We start from the raw sequence: 21,853 nt of genomic DNA, 5'->3' as shown, positions 1-21,853 counted from the left end.
TGATATAATCTTTTTCCTCTACTAAAACTGGTTGCGTGATAATGATATTGACAAATCATTGAGCTTGTCATGATATAAAAAAGTTTAATGTGATAGTCATTTGTAATATTTTTTTGATAAATTGTATTTTTAATATTTCATCAACTAATACGTTATTATCAACTACTATGAATTATGAATATATGAAGATTTAAATAAATTCATTTTTCTTAATTTTAAGAAATATGAACTACTTTTAAATTTTAACTATTTTTATTTTTATATTTTTAATTTATTGTAAATCTATTAATAGTATGCTTATTCATTTTTTATGTAAATGAATGTATTTATTTACTTATAAACAATATATATATTGATGAAAAAATTATTCGTTAAATTATTTGCAAAGTAATTAATTATTATCAATAAATTATTTAATTTTGTGAATAATTTAAAAATAAAATATAAATTTATTAATTAAATTAACTAACTAATTAATTTTATGGATGGCGTGTCATTTTGGTCCTCCAACAGCAGTCTGCGTTGCTGCCGTGACTTTACCGCATTACTCATTTTGTTGTTCTTCTTCGTCTTCTTTTAATTATGATTAATTTTTACATTGATTCTAATAATATGCATATGATATGACTAATTGACTGTATCACCAGTTCCCTTTCGTATTTACAAATACTATAGTAATAGTAATATGCTTTGATTTCTTCTTTATTTTATTGAATGGATCAAAATCAAAAGTTGATTGTTCCAAGACGCGGCTGCGTCGGTCTCTCTCGGTTTCAACTGTGAACTGTGAGCTGGTAATGGTTTCATAAATCTCACTGCATCCATGGCTTCGGAGAAGATTTCCTCGATTCTCTTGTTTTCTGCTGTAATTTTGCTTGTCCGTGATGCTCCTTCTGCCATAGCTGGGGACATAGTTCACGACGACGATTCAACTCCCAAAAAGCCCGGTTGCGAGAACCAGTTCGTTCTGGTATACCCCACGTTACAAAGTTCACTTCTTTTTCTCTCATCATTTCTGGGTTTCTTTCCTTTTCCTCATTCTAGAAGCATGCATGGTCATGGAGTATCAAAATCATATTGTCCACAATTAGACATTTAGTTCCTGAATAATTAATAAGTCCCAAGTTCAATTCGACTGCTGATTAACTTGTTATAATTGTCAGGTAAAAGTGCAAACTTGGGTCAATGGTGTCGAGGATGTTGAATTTGTTGGTGTGGGTGCCAGATTTGGCAGAGCTATTGTGTCCAAAGAGAAAAATGCAAAGCACACGCGCCTTATTCTTTCAGATCCTCGGGATTGTTGTATTCCGCCAAAGAATAAGGTTCGTTCTTCATGTGTGACATGTTGTATTGTACTTTACTTTGGTCAGTGAGTGTAGCAAAGTACTAAATGTTAGTAGTACAACCGTGTTGTGTAAACTGTCAGATTGTGGGAGATGTCATCATGGTGGATCGAGGCAACTGCACATTCACAAAAAAAGCAAATATTGCACAGAATGCTAATGCTTCGGCCATCCTCATCATAAATAACCAAAAAGGTAAAAATTCCTTTGTCCTTTTTAATTGAGGCAACTTTACTTATGGTAGTTTTTTTTTTTTTTTTTTTTAAATAGTTGGAGAAGTTGCTTCACTGTTGTGTTGGGTGGGTCATGTCTAGTATGTACACTTTTTAAATTCTCTTTTCATGTCAAGTTTATTTGTGTTTGTTGTTTGCAGAACTGTACAAGATGGTTTGCGAACCTGATGAAACTGATTTGAACATACACATACCTGCTGTCATGCTTCCATTAGATGCAGGTACAAGGCTGGAAAAAATGCTGACGACTACTTCATCTGGTGAGCTTCCTTGTGCATGTTTTGTGGACTTGTAATAGTTTCTATTTAATGCAGCTAGCTAAGCGATAGTCACAACATCTTTAATGCTTATGACTTATGAGCAGATTCTTTAATTGCAATGTAACTACTAGTTGTTTGTTTAAAGGGGAGGGGAGAGCTTTCTAATTTATTTTTTTTGCCGTTTTGCAGTGTCTGTGCAGCTGTACTCACCATTTCGACCAGCTGTTGACATAGCAGAAGTATTTCTTTGGATGATGGCAGTTCTTACAATATTGTGTGCATCATATTGGTCAGCTTGGACAACCCGAGAAGCAGCTATTGAACAGGATAAGCTACTAAAGGTATGTTTTTCCTATTCTTTTAGTATTTTCTCAAGTTGGATTCTCATTTCTTTTCTTAATATGTTGTTGATGCTACTACTTACTGTTAATTTTTTCTTTTTTATAGGATGCTTCAGATGAAATCCCAAACACTAAATATGCTAGTGTTAGCGGAGTTGTAAACATGAATGTGAAAGCTGCAGTGCTTTTTGTTGTATTTGCTTCATGTTTCCTGTTTATGCTTTACAAATTGATGTCGTCGTGGTTCATTGATGTCTTGGTTGTTCTCTTCTGTATTGGTGGTATTGAGGTATGAACTTCCACTAAATCAGTCTAAAATTCGATAATTTTGCATCTGTGAGGAAAAAAAAAAATCTATGCTTATTATGTCTATGTAGGAAAAAGAAGCCAACAGTTTAATGTCTATGATATTGCATGAGTGCATTTTATAAAAAATCTCTGTTTCCATAACCGAATTCAAATTCTGTCTTTCCTGCCAATTTGCCATGTTATTCTCTGCCAAGTCATCACTAACCACATTTTTTCTTGTATGTGTAGGGCTTGCAAACATGCTTGGTTGCTCTTTTGTCCAGGTGTGGTGTATCATCTTTAATGAATGTTATTAATAATTTTTAGTCTTAGTATCCATCTATTAAGGTTGCCATATTTTATTTTTTAAAGCAATTCCTCTTTAATTATTTGAGAAGCTCAAATTGGATTCGGGGAGAGTGGACATGTGTTTTATGATAATAACAAATCCTGTTGGAATTTGGATGGGTTGCCTTTTGTGATCAGCTTGATTTCTTAAGCATTAAAGGAATTATCTTACCTTTTCATTTAAATGTATATTTCATTAATTATTTTCATAAAGTATATTATATATTATATAAATGTTTCAAATGATATAGGATCAGGATGCTTTAATACCTTGTACTGGTGAAAATCATGTCATAAGGTAAATTAGTCTCTTCTTTCCTCACGTTTGAGAGTAATTTTCAAATTTCAAAGATTGATGATGCTGTGTTCTAGAATGTTTGAGTTTCCAGCCTTGCATTCTTTTATGTCCTTTTTAATTGAAGTTGTCGTTGTGTTCCTCACTTCCTCCACAATGTTGTAGAAGAATCTTATTTTGTTTTCCTGTGCAGGTGGTTCAAGCATGCTGGAGAGTCATACATCAAAGTACCTTTCTTAGGAGCCATTTCATACCTGACTTTGGCTGTTTCTCCATTCTGTATAACATTTGCCGTTCTCTGGGCAGTTTATCGCAACGTATCCTTTGCCTGGATTGGTCAAGATATACTTGTAAGGATAAATTTTTCTCCAGTCTTAAATGTGTTATTCCTCTCGTTCAAACATATCATGTAGACAGACACTCAAGGTCTAAAGGAAATTTGTCATTTTCAAAGACAGTCACTGTCCGTTTAATCATAATTTCTTTTTCATTGGTTGTTCTAACAGGGAATTGCACTGATAATCACAGTTCTACAGATTGTACATGTACCAAATCTCAAGGTAATTATTTAAGCTTATATTATGTTTGTCCTGCACTTTATGATAAAATTATTCTTGAATACTGTTACTTTTCAGTAGAAGCCATTTAATGGGCACTCTGATATTTACTTAGTCAATTTTTTGGTACATCTTTTATTGGGAAGAAATGAACTAACAACATATTTAATTGGTAAGTGCATCTGGTGTTGCATTGCTTCTATTTTCCACTCCTGCTTTTTCAGCAAAGACTCACATCTGTAATTTGTCAAGTTAGAGTCTGTCTTGATATATTTATGGTACATGAAATGTTTCTTTATGAAAATCAAGGGCTTGTTCTGGGTGATTGTAAGTTTTTAATTTTTTTTTTCAAATGCAAATTTCAAAACAAAATGTGTTTAGCTAAATGAATTGATTGTTAACCAAGTTTCAAAACATTTTTAACTTAATTTTTAAAACTAAAAAAGAATTGGTTTTTAGTTGTAAAAATAACCCATTCAAATCTCCCAACTCTCCTAAAAGGCCCACATGTTACTGCTACTATCACAGTCACCACCATTACTACCGATCAGCTGCTGCTGCCTTCACCACCGACCACCACCATTGGTTGTCACCACTATCATCATTACTGTCACTATGACCACTACCACTGGTCATCGCTGCAACTGTCATCTCCACTTCCATTGCCCCCGTCCACACTCACCTACCACCACCACTACCATTGTTGTCGCTACTGCTATGGCTAGTCAACCAATATTGTCACTACCATCATCATTGTCATTACTTCCATGACCACCTACTAACACCATTGTTGATGCCACATTGTTACGATCATGATTGTTGTTGCCACCATCACTACTGCTATCACCACTAACATCTCTACCGTTGACTATCATTGTCACCACACCACCAGTCATCGCAAAAAACTAAAACTAAAAATTGGTTTTAGTTTTTAAAAATTAAAACTAGCAACTATCTCGACTAGGCCCTAAGATACTTGTGTTATTTGATTTGATTGTTTCCTGAATTAGGTTGGTACAGTACTTCTCGGCTGTGCCTTCATTTACGACATCTTTTGGGTGTTTGTCTCAAAGAAGTTTTTCAAGGAAAGTGTCATGATTGTGGTTAGTATTATGCTCTATTCTAATTCATGACAATCACTATCACCCTATGTATTTACTAATTTTAATTTTTCTTACTTTTTACTCACCATAGGTAGCCCGAGGTGATCGAAGTGGAGAAGATGGAATTCCCATGTTACTGAAGTTCCCTCGTATTTTTGATCCATGGGGTGGTTACAGCATCATAGGTTTTGGAGACATCCTTTTACCAGGAATGCTGGTGGCATTCTCACTCAGGTTTTATTTCCTCCCTCCTTTCTACCCCTTATCCCTTGCATGACTTATGTCAACCCAAAATTTGATTTGAATAACAAGGTCCAAATTTTATGGATTGGAATGTTGCTTCAGCCTATTTATCAGGAATTTTGTTTTCACATTTATAACCTGAGAAGGTAGAAGAATGAAGGAATTTTGAGTTCTTAAACCAGCAATTTTCTAGTCCTTCTATTGGATGAATTATCGTAATTCATCATTCTAAAAACAAATGGAAGAGCAAGGCTGTTGCAGTATACTTTTTAAGCAAGTTTTTAGTTGATGAAAAAGCTTTCCTGATCAAAATGTTTTTGCAGGTACGATTGGCTGGCAAATAAGAGCCTTAGAAGTGGATATTTCTTGTGGGCAATGGTTGCATATGGCTTTGGTGAGAACCAAATACCAATCACCTTGTCTGTTATTGACTTCAATAACTATTTTTTTCAAATTATAAAAACAAATATTCATGAGAAACTTTTTCAATATAAAATCATTTTTTTATTATTGATTTAAAAGTTACATGATTGATTGAGTACATACAAATGACCTGACTTGTTCCTAATGTTGGTAGGCCTTTTAATTACGTACGTGGCACTAAACTTGATGGACGGGCATGGCCAACCGGCACTACTATACATCGTTCCATTTACCCTTGGTACTTTTGATGAAAAAATATTATTTTATCATTTTTTATCAAGAAAAAAAATGAAATCATCTACTATCAAGGATATTTCTGAACAGCTTAGTAGTTATATATAGTTAGGTGCTAATGGTTTCATGCATTAATGCAGGGACCCTGATGACATTGGGGCGGAAGCGAGGAGATTTGAGGGTTTTGTGGACAAGTGGAGAACCTGAAACACCCTGCCCACATATAAGACTCCAACACAGTGGAGAATTAAGCCTTGAATGAGTGAATGACGTTGTAACTTTGTACCTGTGTGATGTAATTCGGTGTATGCAATGCATGGCTTATCTTCAATTAAGCACCATAGTTTCATGTAACCAATCCCCTTTAAACAAAGCAGGGGCTCACATTTATAGTAAATGTCTACAATTAATGTAGAGTTTGTTCAAATTGTTCGACATAGAAATCTTTAGATGACTTATTCATATAATAACTTCATGATAAGAATTTATTGATAACATCTTTTCATCATAAAAATAAATAAACTGATAACACCTTTTCATAAATTTATGAATTTATTGATAACATCTTTTCATAAGATTTAACTTTTGATTTCCTATCATATCATCATAAGGACGCTTGCAAACATTATTTTTGTACATCATTGAGACTATCCATTTTCACTTTTAGGGCACTTATTTTTACAATAAATTTATGCAATATTTTTTTATTTCTTTCCATCGCATTAACCATCTTAATCTGCACACTCCTTTTCTTATTTTTCTTTATCGCTTAACTTTTTGTACAGGATTTTAGTATCAGTATAATTTCTATTTACTGATGGCATCTCCTCCATGCTTCATGGAAAAAGTTTGGGTGGCCTAGAGTTATAGCCTGGAGGTGAGGCGTGGGAAGAGGGTGCTCATCATTGCTACTCATATTTCTTTTCCTTTTTATTAAAGAATGTAAAACACTTGTTAATAAAAAATTTAACACCTGTTTCGTTTCATCTGTATAATATTTGCAGTTGGCAGGTCAAGGAGGAAAGGTTTAGAATTGTAAGTGAGAGGCTTGCGGCTGCATGTGAGTCCACGCAACGCAACATGAATAGGGTATCCTCTGGGTGTGAGGTGTAAGACACAGTAAAACTTGCTAGTCTTGTCACTCACTCATACTCCTTGAGTCCTTGTCTTAGGGTGGAGGACTAGACCCACCCAAAGTTAGAATATTATTGACAGAAGAAAAGAAGAATAACACCATCTTTATAATTCATTCATGGTCCATCATGTAAAACTTAATTTGGTAAATTATATTAACATTACACAAAAATCTCATAACTTATATAACAATATAATATGATATCTCTCATTGACATATATTTTTTTCTTCTAATTATACTATTTCATGAAGTTAGGGAAATCGATATAATGTAAAAAAAATAAATAGAAATATCATATGTGACAGTGTTAAATTTTAAGGGATATTAAAATAATTTATCCTATAAATTATTATATTATTTAAAGTTATATTAATATAATTTAAGGAATTTATTGCTCTCATCACTTATTCTCTTACTTTTACCTACCTAAGTTCACTAATATGAGGTTTTGTTCTCAAGATGGAAGATGCATTGAAGAAGGCTATTGGGGGTCTTTTGGTTTAATGTGAGTGCTTTGTTAAAGCCTTGGATTCCAAGGTGAGTTCTTTGTGTCATTTTTTTTGTCTTGTATGCTTTGTTGCACTGTATTATTCTTGGGACTAAAGTTCAATACAACTTATGATATCACTGTCTTGCAAATGTGAATTTTGTTGGTTAATTAAACTTGCTGTCAATTACTTTAATTGTTTATAAGAATTGAATGTAGTTGCTTAAGAAGGGTGTTTTGACCTCAAGGTTAATCTTCAATGTTGTGTTTGATTTTCGTATTTTTGCTTCCATATTTGACTTGCCAAAATTCAAATATTAGTCATGTTGATGTGGTTTAGGTTAGATGGATGTTGTGTTTTTGAAAGCTTAATTTGGAGTAACAGGTGTAAAAAAACAACTTCCTTTTTGTAAAATCTCCATCTATTTGTGGAAGGTTTAAATTCAATTATTCAATTAAGAAATGATATATATATATATATATATATATATATATATATATATATATATATATATATATATATATATATATAGTTTCATAGTCATGAAAAATAGATTCGGAAGTCAAATGAGGACTAATTTAGATTATGGGGACCAACAATATGCTATGCTATTCGTGAGAAATAACTTGTAGATAAACGTTTTTTCACTCCTTTTATTTTTTTTAATACCAAAAAAAGAGTGTAGTTTTGAAACGCAAGGACGTTGTGAAGTAGTGTTGCAACAGAATGGCTGATAGCCGTTGCCCATGTCATGTGTCTGGTAGAGGCTGAGGGCTGAAGCTGTCACCAAACCTGCGACTCTCCTTTCCTACCGTTAAAATCCCATTTTGCATTTGCCACTCTATCTTCACTAATACTATTATATGGTCACGTAACTAACAATACTATTGAAAAAAAAAAAAACCGTCTCTACCTAGCTAGGTTAGTGAATCAATTTACTCTAGTTAGAGCAAACTCCTAATTTAATCCTTGAATCTGATAATTTTTCATATTTAGTCTTAAAATTTTCAAAATAGCTCCTATACAACGTAGATTATATGTACATATCATGTGTACGTGTATATCACATAAATGACAAATTACAATATAAAAATTATTTTATTTGACTTTATTAAATTCGAAGAACTAAAGTAATATTGCTCGTTTGTGAGGTTCATGGGACCCGGATGAAGATTCAAGAACTTGAAGCATGAAAATTCATGAACTTCCTTTTAAACACGTATGGCTTTTGTCCTTGCCACTGTATACGTCTTTTGTGGCATTGTTTATGAACTTATACAGTGCGCGTGACTTCTCTAACTTGATTATTCATGTAAAGAATCAAATGTCTCGAAACAGCTAATCACAACAACGCATATACCAAAAAAATCAATAACAAAATCATTTATAGCACCCTGTTTGTCTGCGGCGGAAGATAAGAACAACGGAAAGATACCAACCAGAGCCTGTCAATATCCTCTCTCCCTTTCCAGAACCATCTTTCACTAAAAATGCAATTATCTTGATCCTAAACACTTTTAGCCTCCAAATTATTGTTCTCAAATTTTTAAGTAAAAGCGGATCCTATTCAAATGAATCATTATATTTTCACATCTAAAAAATTTAAACACTCAATTAATAATATTTTTTCTTTATCTTTTTTTTTATTATACTGCATCATTAATTAAATAAATTATTATCTCCTTCTTTTTCTCTTAAGTTGTAGGCAACTTAATGGTATATTTCATTGACGAGAATATAGGAGAAAAGTAAATACATATGAGAAAGTATTTTTTTTATTTGATTGAAGAAAAATAGAAAGGAAAAAGATAAGAAAGTTTACTTCTAAAAACAAAATTTGAAAATTTTCTTTACTGTTTTTTTTTTTCAACTCAAAATTTGTTTATTTATTTCTTTCCAACCAAAGACCATAAGGCTGTCCAACCCAGAAATATTTTTCTATCCAAAAAGGAAAAAAAGAAAAGAAAAAAGCTACGTATAACTTAACTAAAAGGGAAAAAAGGAAAAGCAAAAGTTATTATTCTCATCATTTGCCAGCAAAGCAAATAATAATAGACTGGTAAGCTTTTTCCAATCTCCACTCACTATATAACAACTAATCTTGAGGAGAGAAACCAAACCACAAGTAAAAGAAAGAAGCTTTCTTGAGTTGAGTTAACAGCATGGAGAGGGAGGAAGATGTTAAGGTTGGAGCACAGAAATTCTCAGAGAGGCAAGCATTGGGGACAGGAGCTCAGGGTGACAAGGACTACAAGGAGGCACCACCAGCACCCTTGTTTGAGCCAGGGGAGTTAAAGTCATGGTCTTTTTACAGAGCTGGGATTGCAGAGTTTGTGGCCACATTCTTGTTCCTCTACATCACTGTCTTGACTGTCATGGGTGTCAACAGGGCACCCAACAAGTGCTCCTCTGTTGGCATTCAAGGAATTGCATGGGCTTTCGGTGGCATGATCTTTGCCCTCGTCGACTGCACTGCTGGAATATCAGGTTTACATAATATTTTAGTTTCATGTTTGAAGTTATTCATGTTACCGACCTCATCTAGTAGAATAAGTTTTTATATTTTATTTTTTATCTGCAAATATTAGTTGTTAGTTTATTAGCGGGAGATTCAAATCCGTAACTTATCACTTCCTCCCTTCGCCCTTTACCTTATATCTCCCTTGAATAAGGTTTTTTTATTGTTGTTGTTTTTTCAAGTTAGTTATGTTTGAATTGTTGGGTTGGGACAGGTGGGCACATAAATCCGGCAGTGACGTTCGGTTTGTTTCTGGCTAGGAAGCTGTCCCTGACAAGAGCGCTGTTCTACATTGTGATGCAGTGTCTTGGAGCTATCTGTGGTGCTGGTGTGGTGAAGGGGTTTGAGGGGAATGCCAGGTATGAGTTATTCAAAGGTGGAGCCAATTTTGTGAGTCATGGATACACCAAGGGTGATGGCCTTGGAGCCGAGATTGTTGGCACTTTTATTCTTGTTTACACTGTCTTCTCCGCCACTGATGCCAAGAGAAACGCTAGAGACTCTCACGTCCCGGTACCTATTTATCATCTTTATTCTCTCTTCTCATTCGTGCAACTTTAAGCCAAAGTGTGTAAACAGGTTTATTAGCTAGGTAGAAGAGAGAGACTAAACTTCCTTTACAGAAAGTTTATGTTTGGAACTTACTTTTTCTTAGAAAAAATGGTGAAAAAGCTTTACCAAAGGTCTCAACTCTCAAGTTTGAGTCTTGGTATGCAATTGTGTTAAATGCTTGAGAGAAGAGTTAAACTTTTTCGCCTGTAATAGTTTTAGAGCAGATTTGCTTCCCATAAAGATACATCTGATCTCTAAAATACTACTATGCTATAGGTATGATATATAATATTATATGACAGAAAGTCAAATATAGAGAGGAACTATATGGGTGTTAATAGAATTTTTGTGATGTGAAGGTCTCTACATATAATTACATATTACCTATACATTTACACTTAATTAGAATGTTTTTTGTGTGGACTATTATGTAATAATGTGGTGTTTGTGTGATAAAATTGTAGATTTTGGCTCCTCTTCCAATCGGGTTTGCTGTGTTTTTGGTCCACTTGGCAACCATTCCAATCACAGGAACTGGCATTAACCCAGCTAGGAGTCTTGGTGCTGCTATAATATACAACAGAGACCATGCTTGGGATGACCATGTATATACATGTCCTTTCACTTATGTGCCTCTTTGTTTTGCATGAAAGTGACTTTATTTAACTGTTTAATTTTAATTGTGGCTTACAGTGGATTTTCTGGGTTGGACCTTTCATTGGAGCTGCCCTTGCAGCTTTATATCACCAGATAGTGATCCGAGCAATTCCATTCAAGACAAGGGGTTAATCAATACTTCATCCATCTGTGTTTGAATTATCTTCAATCATGTGTCTATTTGCACAATTTATATGGAATATCTATTTGTTTAAATCCATCATGTCATGTGTGTAAATTACTACCTCCTTGTTTGTGAACTCGATAGGATGTGGAGATTTTTGCCTGCTTATGCCCCTTATGCCTAGTGCTTGTTAATTTTCTTTTGTTTTCCTTTTTATTACCCTCAAAAGCACATTACTCGGTATTTAATTTATGTTGAGGAGCAGAATATGTGGAAAACAAACAAACTTTAGCCTTAAAATTACAAGAAGCATCTCTTTTAGAAATATTATTTTACGTTTTTAAATTATTAAATAACAGTTAAGTTAATTTCTTTCATTATTAAATATTAAAATGACTGGTTTTTAATAATTTTAAAGATTAAAATATTATTTTTATAATTTTAGGGATTAAATTGTAAAACAACGGGCAACGTGAATTGCATCGTGTCTTGTTTAGTCATTTATTTCATTTTATCTCTACGCCAAGAAAAATTACTTTTTGATCTGTAGCTAAAAAAAATTTTGATCGTGGCTGGAAGATATTCTCGTAGAAGTATCAATAGTCAAGGGAGAGAAGATAGAAGCTAGAAAGTTGTGTTTATGACCGTTGCATCGTAGCAATTGTGTTTCGAAAGTTGAGAAAACTTTAACCGTTAAAATTTTCTATATCGGTTCCTCAATTTACTGTTCGCATGTTTTTGGATTTGGACCACCATTTGATGCAGATCATAGCAAAACTACAAATATAGCTTGTGCATTTTTTCCGTGTAACGTAATTTTATGGAAAAACGTGTCTTCAACCTGTGTCGAACAAACTATCATCTGGCAACCAAATATACTAAAACTTTCTTGCTTAATCATATATTCTCAATTTTCACTCGCTTGCTATTTTTTACAAATAAATTCCAATCAGTTTAATGTCAATTTTTTTTTTATAAAAGATAATGTCAGATGTCAAATCTTAATATTAAGTAAAGTAAAAGAGGAAAGAAATAGAAAAAAGTGAATTGAGATTAAAATTTTGAATTAAAAATAGAATATAAAAATATGAATATGGCCTCATTTTATTGTTTATTTATCTTTTTTTTTCTGTTTTCTTTTCCCATAAACAAACGGACCAAAAACATAATTAATTTTACTCAAATGAGGCCACGTTGTAAGAAGGATGGGGTCAAATAAAGAGGGTCAAAATCAAGAGCTGCAAATCTGACAAGTCATCTGCCATCTGATAGCCGTGACTCAGTAATTCAGTGTCTTAAAATAAATGTCCTTCAAAAATCAATATGATGCATCGTGCAGGTATAAAGCTGTTATGGCATTCGTATAATAATAATAAAGAAGGTTGATAAAAACATTACATGGCAGCAACCAGCAGAAAAGCAAGTTGACTATAATAATGAATAATCCAAGCACATACGGGGGGAAAATGTTGCTTCAATTCAATCTCAATTTGGCTCCTAACCATCAGTACAACATATCTTTGTTTTTTGTACACTGAGGCTTTTGGCGCCACCACTATTTTCAGCTAGAATGATCAAATAACATAGTGACCGGACCAAGTTTAATGTACATTTCCCAAAAATGCCAAAATAAAAAATGTTTTTAATAAGACTGAGGCTAAAGTTGCATATCCCCAAGGGCATCCACTCTAAAATTGAGGATTTGGCACCATCTTTGTGGACCCAAGGAATATATAGGCTATGCAATCCAAAATTAGTTTGTAACTTCCAAGTCATTCAAAGAGTACACATATAACTACACTCCATGAGCTATCAGCATTGAAGCACTGGGGTTAAGCTCTAGGAATGAAATTTTCTTACATGATCGTTTAACAGCTGTTGCGATACACGATCCGCTAAATATGACTTCCCATCATAAAAATCTCTTGGGAGTCCCTGGCCAACCCTCCTATTATGGTTTCCAAGAGCATCATTATTGGACGAAACTATATCCGGGCAAGCAAGAGTGCTTTTCAGAATCCCCCAAAGTGGGTCATGCATTGGCTCCTGATAACTTTGAGGCCTTTGTATTACACTGATACCTTCATGTGAGAACATTGGCTGCTTTGTTTGATGAAAAGGGACTGCACCAATGCCACCAGTGAGCGGTGTAGATGAGCCAGATGCAGTGTGAGGACTAGATGGAGACAGCCTTCCACTCACATGCAGTAACCTAGGAGGCAAAAGTGGGTTCCCAGTAGGAGACACAGGATATGAAATGTTCCTTGGTGTATGGGCTTCACTGGAAATATGGGATGGGAAAAAACGTTAGTTCATTTTCTTTGACAACAGAGACAATTCTCATGCCCTTGTATAAATAAATTTGACCAATTTTCCTTAATGGCCATGACATCAGTACCATAATAGTCACTTTTCCAGGTTATTAAAATGTTGAAGCTTAATTATGAAAATACTTATCAGGCGAGTATTAAAAGCACAGCAGGTACCTATGCTTACACTCAATTTTCCTTTAAGAAAAGAGAACAAGTGGGCGATTTTGTAACATGACTTTAATAATAAAATTACAAGTTACAACAATCATCAAGGATGCATGAGCTATAACACAAATATGCATATGTGTGTGTATATCCAATATATTAGTTTCATCTATGCATGTGATTTTTCTCATGCTTGAGTGTGTGCTTGAGAGAGAGAGAGACCTTGATCCTGAGCCAGTTCTCAAGCTTCTAGACAGATATGTACCAGCTGCTTCTGAAACTAAGCCTAAATTATGTTTTGCAGGTCCAATAGCCTAAAAGAATGGTAGAACAATGATAGTATCGAACTCAAGAAATCTGTGAAAATCCAAACTGAATAAAAAGACAGGCAAACAAAACAAGTATTCATGTGTTTCCCATGAATCAAACATAATGAGGTTCCAACAATTTTTAATCAAATTTTAATTTTAATTTTAATTATCCTTATGCCAGAAATTTTAATTTTTTATTTATTTCATATACTTGCACAAATTTTGGAAAAACAAGAGTAAGAAACTAAGAACTTCAGTGAAACAGTATCATGAACACTTCTAATTGCTTTTACCAGAGATCTCATAGTATTTACAAAATCAGGTTTTGCTTCTAAAGGATCAGCAGACAGAACAGGTCTTCCCAGTGTGGCTTTTTTAACAAATGGATGCAGCAGAAGTTGAGCAGCAGAGGGACGATGCACTGGATTCCTTTGCAAGCATTGCCTGATAAAATCTTTTCCATCTTCTGATAGATGATCTGGCATTGCAGGAAGGTCCTTGCTGTTTCCAATCTTAAACATAGCCGCAACCTAACATGTAGTACGGCAGAAGAAAGAAAGATGAGCAATGAACATTGTATACAAACATGTGCTCCAACAAAGAGATTCATATATTTTCTAAACGGTATTCAGTCTTTTCTAGTTTGTTGTCAAAATTCCCTCACCCCTTCGTATTGGCTCCAAGGAGGTTTTGTAGTAGCCATCTCGAAAACGGTGGAGCCAAGGCTCCATATATCAACAGCAAGATTACAACCATTTGAATTCTTTATCACCTAGACAATCAAAACAGTGACACAAACAATATTACATCAAAAGCATCAATTACAAAAAACTCAACAAAGAAATCATACTGACCTCAGGTGCCATCCAGTAAGGACTTCCTTTGAAAGATAATGGACAGGATTGCCCACTTATCTGCAATTATTTTCAATAAGTAGTGTTGTAAGCAATGGTCTCATGTCGAGGCGCAGACTATATTTAACTCAAGTCAGATTATCCAATGCCCTAGAGGCACTTTATCAACACGAAGATAAATGTTACATGCCATATACATAAAAATATATTTTAAAAGCTCTTACATGCTTTGCCATGCCAAAATCTGCCAATTTTACCCTCCCATTAGGATCCACCAATATGTTTGCGGCTTTAATGTCTCTGAGTAAAATCCAGTAATTGGACAAGAGGAAAATAAGTTTAAGAACATTAATAGTAAAGTTGATGATTGAAACAGAACTTGAAGATAGGCATGTGGTTATAATGATCAACAAGACTCACCTATGAACAGTGTTTTTAGCATGTAAATAAGCAAGACCTAACAGAATTTGCCGAGTATAATTACGAATAACAATTTCACTAAGCTGGCCATACTGTTGAAGCAACTTATAGATTGACCCACCAGAGACATACTCCAAGTATATATAAAGTTTATCATCTACCTGTTTATTATAAAGAACCATGAATCACTAAAAACAATCTGAAGTATCAACATCTTCTCTTAAATATTTAGTATTTTAGTAGATTGTCGAATTTCTAAAAATAGTTGTGTATTTCTCAGAACAAAGTAGCAATTATAGTTGCTGACTTTTTTGTGATGAGAATGTGTATTTTGCTTAGTTATAGTTGCTGAGTTTCCAATTGTTTGTATAAAATTGGAAAATGACGCACAAAATTGTTACACCAATATTAGAATAAAACAAAGAGTCCAATAAATATACCGTCTCAGATCCATAATATTGGACTATATTTGGATGCCGCAGGTGACTTAGCAATGCAATTTCCTGCAAGATGCAACTGGTTTGAGTGACTATGCATAATTGGTGCATATCTATCAGTATGTATGTACAGAGAGGATCAAGAGACTCTTGTACAACTAAATGGATTAGTTATACAAGAGTGACTATGCATAATTGTCGAATTCTTTATCCTTAGTTTTTTAGTAAAGGAGGGGGGGGGGGGGGGGGGTAAATTAGGTTGTTTTCCACTTTAAAAATGAGGTATATGTAATGGTGTGTTAATCGATAGAGCAAGCTTACTTGGCCAAGTTGTTGAGCACTTTCCCTTGATTTAGCATCATCTGAAAAAAGAGTTACCTCCTTCATTGCACACATCTCACCACTTTCACTATGGATCAGAAGTTAAACTAAATCAAATCAGATGTAAAAGTAAAAACTATTTAATGCACGAATGATAGATAACCCGCACCTTGAGACAAAAACAACAGAACAATTACAATATCAAATTAGAATCATGCCCAGTGTGACATTAATTGATTGAGGATAAGTCAAATAATACAACAAAATCAGCTAAGAGCAACTTCAATGTTGCAACTCTAATAGAGTGTCAGTTTTGATTTTGATTCCTGTTTTTACTTTCATTCTGGGTCTTTTGCTTGTTGATTGTTTGTGTTTTTTTTTTTTTGCTGAATCGTTCTGATTCTGGTTTTCATTTCTTCTGGACAACTAATATGCTGAACCATCCCCTAATTCTGGTTTCATTTCGTCTGTTACAGTAGCTGAAAAATTCTTTTCTAATCAGAAGCAACTGTTGCTTACAAAAGAATGGTTCTTACACTTGTCTTGCCATGTCAATCTGCTCCAATCATGAACTTTGTAAGAACAAGTTCTTATTTTTAAGAACTGGTTAAGCATCTCTCATTGGAAATTCTCTAACTCTAAGTTCAGAATACTTAAATCATGCATACAAAAAAAAATCCTAATACGAATAATATCATCATAGACCCAACTGTAGAAAATATACATAAATATGAACTAGGAATAACAATTACAAAATACCTGTTAAAACCAAGATATACATGCCCAAATGTCCCCCTTCCAAGCAGTTGCCCCTTTTTCCAGCGCGAGCCAGGATATGTTAGATTTTCTGCTATGCTGGGACTACGAGGCGCTGAAGGAGTAGTAGTTGCAGAATATGTTGGAGAAAATGGACAATGATTAGGTATTGTTATTGGAGGAAGAGGTAATCGGTGAGTCTGTTTCACGTCATCAGGGCGTCTTGTGGGCGATTCTAATGCAGCACTTCCAGCACGTGGATGAAGAGGGGTGACAGCACCACTGTGTATCCTGGAACTGAAACCAGGACTTTTCATTCCAGGACTGGGTATCGGAGAATTATGCCCTGTCAGATCCCCACCAACTGAATTATGGCCTGAACCAGGACTAGAACAGTGCCTAGTAGCTAAATCTGGATATAGCTTTCCTGTACAGAATCCAGAATTCAAAACTTGCTCGGAACCAAACATTCTCAGTGGACTTCTAGAAGGACTTGACATTGAACTGTCTGGAGCACTCCACAAACCACCTGAAGAAGCTATTTGCGGATTCGGCAGATGCAAAGAAGCCCCTTTGGGTGTGTTATATAAAAGTTGATGATTACACAGTTGAGGAGCTGGTTTTGAGGATACTCTTGAGTTTTTTTGGATAGTAATGGGTGGTTGATCCTTGTGAACCACACTTTAGGTATTGAAATAAATTCAATAAGAGAAGGAACAGTAAATAAGGGAAATGCATGGAAGGGATTAAAACAAAAACTAGCGTACCCCATTGCCCAGAGGCTCTTCGCTATGCGAAGGTATGAGGGAGGGATATTGTACGCAGCCTTACCCTTGCATATGCAAAGAGGCTGTTTCCGGATTCAAACCCATGACCAACAAGTCACCAAGGCACAACTTTACCGCTGCACCAGGGCTCGCCCTCAAATGCATGGAAAGGACTAAAAAGGAAAATATGCATTTAAATGGATATAAACCCACCTGACGGTATTGTGAACGGTAGCTTGGTTTCCATTTTCAGAATCAGATGCCAGAGGACTAAGGAAATGTGAGTCACATTGGTCATCACTATCAATAGAGCTGCCACTAGAAATTGATGCAGTGGCAATATCTTCCTCGGCATCTGTAGGTTCTCCCCTGTTAAAAACACAACCAGGTTTTGGTAAGGGGAAATATAGAGATGATTTCAAGCCCCAGGTGCTTTGTGGTTTTGATGTTACACTAGTTCCAGAATTTGCTCGATTGGTGGAGGAGCAGTGCGTCCCTGGGAGTGGGAGTGGCTGAGCAAGAGGTCTTTCCGCAAAACTTTGTAGGCGGGAAACATGTGTTGAGGGTGATGGTGATGTTGTAGGTACAAGGGATGTGGTTCCCTTCTCTGAGTTAGTGTGACTATGATTTCTCCTAGACCCTCTTGATTTATTTAATTTCCTTTGTATTGTATCAATAATACTTTTCCTTTTTTCTTTCCTCTTTACATCTTTGGATGAAGACTTTTCCCACCATGATGACATGTCTTTTAGAGAAACTTGCAAAACACACAAAAAAATGACAAAAAATATCTACTAACTTGTGCAAATTAACATTTGTCAATAACCAGCTGTCGTATGTGCATTACAGGGACAAATCTATGATTCTTGTCTGTAAAATGGCAAATTCATACATGCCATCCAAATCTCCACTGAAGAGAACTATTCTGTTCCACATTATAGACAATAAAAGAGGAATGTATCGTACCAAAAGAACCTGAACAGAAAGTTCCAATGTTAGCTTAGTTCTTACCCAAAATAAACATTTAATAATTTTAACATATAATACGTAAAGTTGACTGAGATCAGATAATTGATAATCAATGTTCATAGAAGCCTTTTTCTGGTTAGATGTTCAGATTTAGGATAAATGTATACATAAAGTGTAAGATAAACTTCAACAATCTTTTTTAGGAAAAGTATGGTATCAAGTGAAACACTGGACACTTCAGTAGAAATATGGAAAGGATAATAAAAATTCCAATGATGAAGAAAATATATATCAAAAGGTACAATCTTGAGGAAAATATCCATAATAGAATATTTACACAATGGATGACAGGTTATTTCACACTGGCAGCCGAACATTATTACTAAGTAGTAAAAGTTCTTCCAAAAGGTATCTAGATCAGAATTACATAAAAAAAAAAAATACACAGCATTAAAAAATTAACTACCAAGAAAATAGCACATCAAATGCTTTCAGACCCTAAAGATAAGTCCAGGAAAAACCATTAAAATACCTCTATTTCAAAATTAGCAGGCCTGCTGACGATATCATAACTAAAGACAAAGTATCGTGGAAGTTTTATTGATTTAGTCTACAATTAATGCCAAAGCGTCACACTCCTGAATACCCGGTGAACACATTTATACCGCATTTACACCAACCAAAGTTAATTTCAGTAACGCCTGTGTTTGGAAACCCATTTGCATCTCGCTCAATGAAGGTTTCCGAGTTTCAATGCACCAAACGTAGAAGGAACCCCAAGGATGGATTGACGTTTCGGTCATTGTTGTTAAATGGCAGCACATGGCCGGCCGCCATGGTGTGGCAGATTTTTTGCCAGCTACCATAGGCAATTTGTGAAGGGAGACCTGCTATGGTGACACAATAGGTCGCAATGGTGGGTTTATGTGGCAGAATTATGTCCTTCCACCACTGTTAACACTGCCTTCAACTCAACATATTTCCAAACACATTCATTTTATATTTGGAATACAAAAAAGTGAACCCATGAAAAGAAGTATGCCCTATAAATGGGTATTAGAAGATATAATGTAGCAAGAAGCACTTAGGCAAGACATGCATTTCAATTCAACATAGTAAAAGCACACGTGGAGTTGGATGATTCAGAAGATACATTACATAACTCTGCATTTGGCATACCATAATTTTTATGGAGGCAATTATGTTTTCTGCAAATGGCAATTAAAAGAATGACAATCCAAACATACAAGGCAAATTTCTTCCTGCCTATTTCTCATGTACCCTAACTAGTAAATGAGAATTGACCCAAAATCATCTCAATCGATGACGACAAGCCTGTCACTGTGTAAAAAAAAAAAGTAATCATCTCAATTGTTTTTCTCAATTTTCCTACCTCTTTGTTCTGGAACTAGGACAACCAGCTTTGTATAGGTGCATGACATTTAAAGATGAGAAGTTAACGAGCCCTAAGGAAAATGCTCTAAACACAGATCTAATTATTTAATCAATTATCTTGGAGCGAAAAGAATGCACAATCAACGAAATTTACGAAGAAATTACCAGCAACTATGAAGCACCTTGAAATTCAACTGAACACACGAGCACAAGAGTTGTAATTACTGACTTATCTGTCAAGGAAAGACACGAAATGAGAAACTAGGAAGTTGAAATTCGAAAAGAAGCATCAGAGTTGAATGCTGGAAATGTAGTGTTGAATTTAGTGGAAGAAAGTGTAAACCTACAGTGACTCACTGATAAACGACGAAGGTTTGGTGAAGATTCGAAGCAGATGGTGTGGTGCCTTGTTCCTTCCCCGCAGACACAGCGACAATAAGCTGAAAATGACACAGAGAAAAAGGAAAGGAAAGGGACAGATAGAGAAGAGGAAGTGAAGACTCAAGTCAAGAGTGAAGAGTGAAGAGTGAAAGAACGGACCAGACACCGACCGCAACAAATACACTAATTTATGTTTATGTGTCTCTGCGTTAATGAGATTACTTACTAATACTATGCTAAATTACTAATAAAAGGACTCGGTGCGATGTCTTGTCCGGTAACAAAGTGGAACACAAAATCGTGGTCGTCTATTCAAGTTTCGCTATGCTGAGATGTTTTGTCTCGCGTCATTGATCAGAGCCGGTGATAGAGGGAACATGGGATTGGAGTGGATCCTTAAACAGGGAATGCTTCTTGCTTTCTAATTTTCTTAAGGGCGTTATTATAATATTATTCCATTATCATTTTTGAGTTTAACTTTAACCCCTGTTATCTTAAAAAAATAAAAAATTTAACCCCTGTTGACTATTTCTTCAAGGTTCTACTCTTTTTTTTTGAATACTTTCTTTTTTTTCTGAATATTTTCTTTTCATGAAATGATATATTCTCTTATATTTTTTTATTTATACTAACTAAAAGATTTAATAAGTTATAACTAAATATTATAAATCAATTTAATATATATACTTTTAATTTCAATTAAAGAATTTAACAAGTCAAGTATTAACTAAATATTAAAATCAGCTTTGAATACATATTCTTATTCACATTAAGTAACTATACTAACGCTAATTTAAGAAAATTTTATATAAAAAAATAAACACAAATTTAATCTTATATCTTACAAAATATTTCATTTTTTATTTTGAATTTTTACAATATTTCTAACTTTAAAACTTTTGAAATTATTTTATTACTCTAAAAATTTAGAGTCATAAAATAATTTCAAAAGACGTTAAAAAAAATTAAAAAAATTAGTTGTTTTGTTCAAAATATTGCGAGATTATTACGTATATACCGTATATAAGACTTCTTTTCTCTCTTTGTTCCATCTCAATTTCTAACATTACATGAATATATCTCTTTTTTTTGTCCTAAAAAAAATGAATATTTTTTCCGGACCATATACAAGTTGTTAATATTTGAAAGTAATAACTTTTGTATATACGAATTACGCGCTTAATGAATGGTCTAGCAACCTTAGATACGGTATATAAGTAATATTCTGGCAATCTTCAATATCTCAGGTGTTGACTTGGACATGCAATATTCTTGGACTTGGCTGAACTTTCGGGGGGAAAAATAGAAGGTCAAAGGCATTCGACGATAGAACTTTTGAGACAGATAGAAAGCTGTTTTGTTTGTATTTTTATTCGATTGTTTTTGCAAGTCGAGAATGTGCAGGCCGGAGAAGTCGTTGACGGCGGCTGCGGCAAGGGAAGGAGAGAGGGTGAGGAGGGAGTCGACGGCGGAGAAGTGGGTTGTTGGCGTCGCCATGAAAAATAAGTTTCCAGAATGTGTGGGGTCAACCAAAGTTTTGTAGCTGTGCCACCTTTGGTCATCCTCCTTTTTTATTTTTTGTTATTGGTTTTGGTCATCCTACTTGCCTGCGTGTGCTGCAA

General features: G+C 34.6%; 3 protein-coding genes across 5 annotated transcripts; 2 read left to right on the top strand and 1 right to left on the bottom strand.

Annotated features, from left to right (window-relative positions):
• Window positions 1-505: 505 nt before the first annotated feature.
• LOC100815915 (signal peptide peptidase-like 2) lies at window positions 506-6,095 on the top strand. Its single transcript, XM_003538285.5, has 14 exons — window positions 506-970; window positions 1,164-1,322; window positions 1,427-1,538; window positions 1,717-1,836; window positions 2,026-2,177; window positions 2,284-2,466; window positions 2,715-2,749; window positions 3,302-3,458; window positions 3,615-3,668; window positions 4,676-4,768; window positions 4,860-5,002; window positions 5,335-5,405; window positions 5,589-5,672; window positions 5,809-6,095. The coding sequence occupies exons 1-14, from the start codon at window positions 824-826 to the stop codon at window positions 5,928-5,930; spliced, it is 1,632 nt and encodes a 543-aa protein (XP_003538333.1). The 5' UTR covers window positions 506-823; the 3' UTR covers window positions 5,931-6,095.
• Window positions 6,096-9,408: 3,313 nt separating this feature from the next.
• Window positions 9,409-11,439, top strand: PIP1-4 (aquaporin PIP1-4). The gene is made up of 4 exons (NM_001254219.3): window positions 9,409-9,779; window positions 10,025-10,323; window positions 10,827-10,967; window positions 11,056-11,439. The coding sequence occupies exons 1-4, from the start codon at window positions 9,455-9,457 to the stop codon at window positions 11,149-11,151; spliced, it is 861 nt and encodes a 286-aa protein (NP_001241148.1). The 5' UTR covers window positions 9,409-9,454; the 3' UTR covers window positions 11,152-11,439.
• Window positions 11,440-12,597: 1,158 nt separating this feature from the next.
• On the bottom strand, window positions 12,598-20,445 carry LOC100787920 (mitogen-activated protein kinase kinase kinase YODA). Of its 3 annotated transcripts, none has more exons than XM_006590452.4 (13): window positions 20,198-20,445; window positions 20,016-20,083; window positions 17,700-18,461; window positions 16,723-17,400; window positions 15,964-16,051; window positions 15,646-15,708; window positions 15,206-15,366; window positions 15,010-15,085; window positions 14,786-14,845; window positions 14,596-14,703; window positions 14,225-14,461; window positions 13,843-13,934; window positions 12,598-13,424 (listed from the first exon to the last, which is right to left on the bottom strand). In XM_006590452.4, exons 3-13 carry the CDS (start codon window positions 18,227-18,229, stop codon window positions 12,983-12,985), a joined length of 2,535 nt encoding a protein of 844 aa, XP_006590515.1. In that variant the 5' UTR covers window positions 18,230-18,461; window positions 20,016-20,083; window positions 20,198-20,445; the 3' UTR covers window positions 12,598-12,982. The 3 variants fall into 3 exon arrangements, with proteins under 3 accessions (XP_006590515.1, XP_003538696.1, XP_040862486.1); XM_003538648.5 differs by having other exon boundaries at window positions 20,208-20,437; XM_041006552.1 differs by lacking the exon at window positions 13,843-13,934 and having other exon boundaries at window positions 13,287-13,424; window positions 17,700-20,083.
• Between the last annotated feature and the right edge of the window lie 1,408 nt (window positions 20,446-21,853).

The sequence above is a fragment of the Glycine max genome, chromosome 11, assembly GCF_000004515.6.
Source record: "Glycine max cultivar Williams 82 chromosome 11, Glycine_max_v4.0, whole genome shotgun sequence".
NCBI lineage: Eukaryota > Viridiplantae > Streptophyta > Magnoliopsida > Fabales > Fabaceae > Glycine > Glycine max.
The sequence above is the reverse complement of the archived record's forward strand: the minus strand, read 5'-3'. Positions and strand labels throughout refer to the sequence as shown.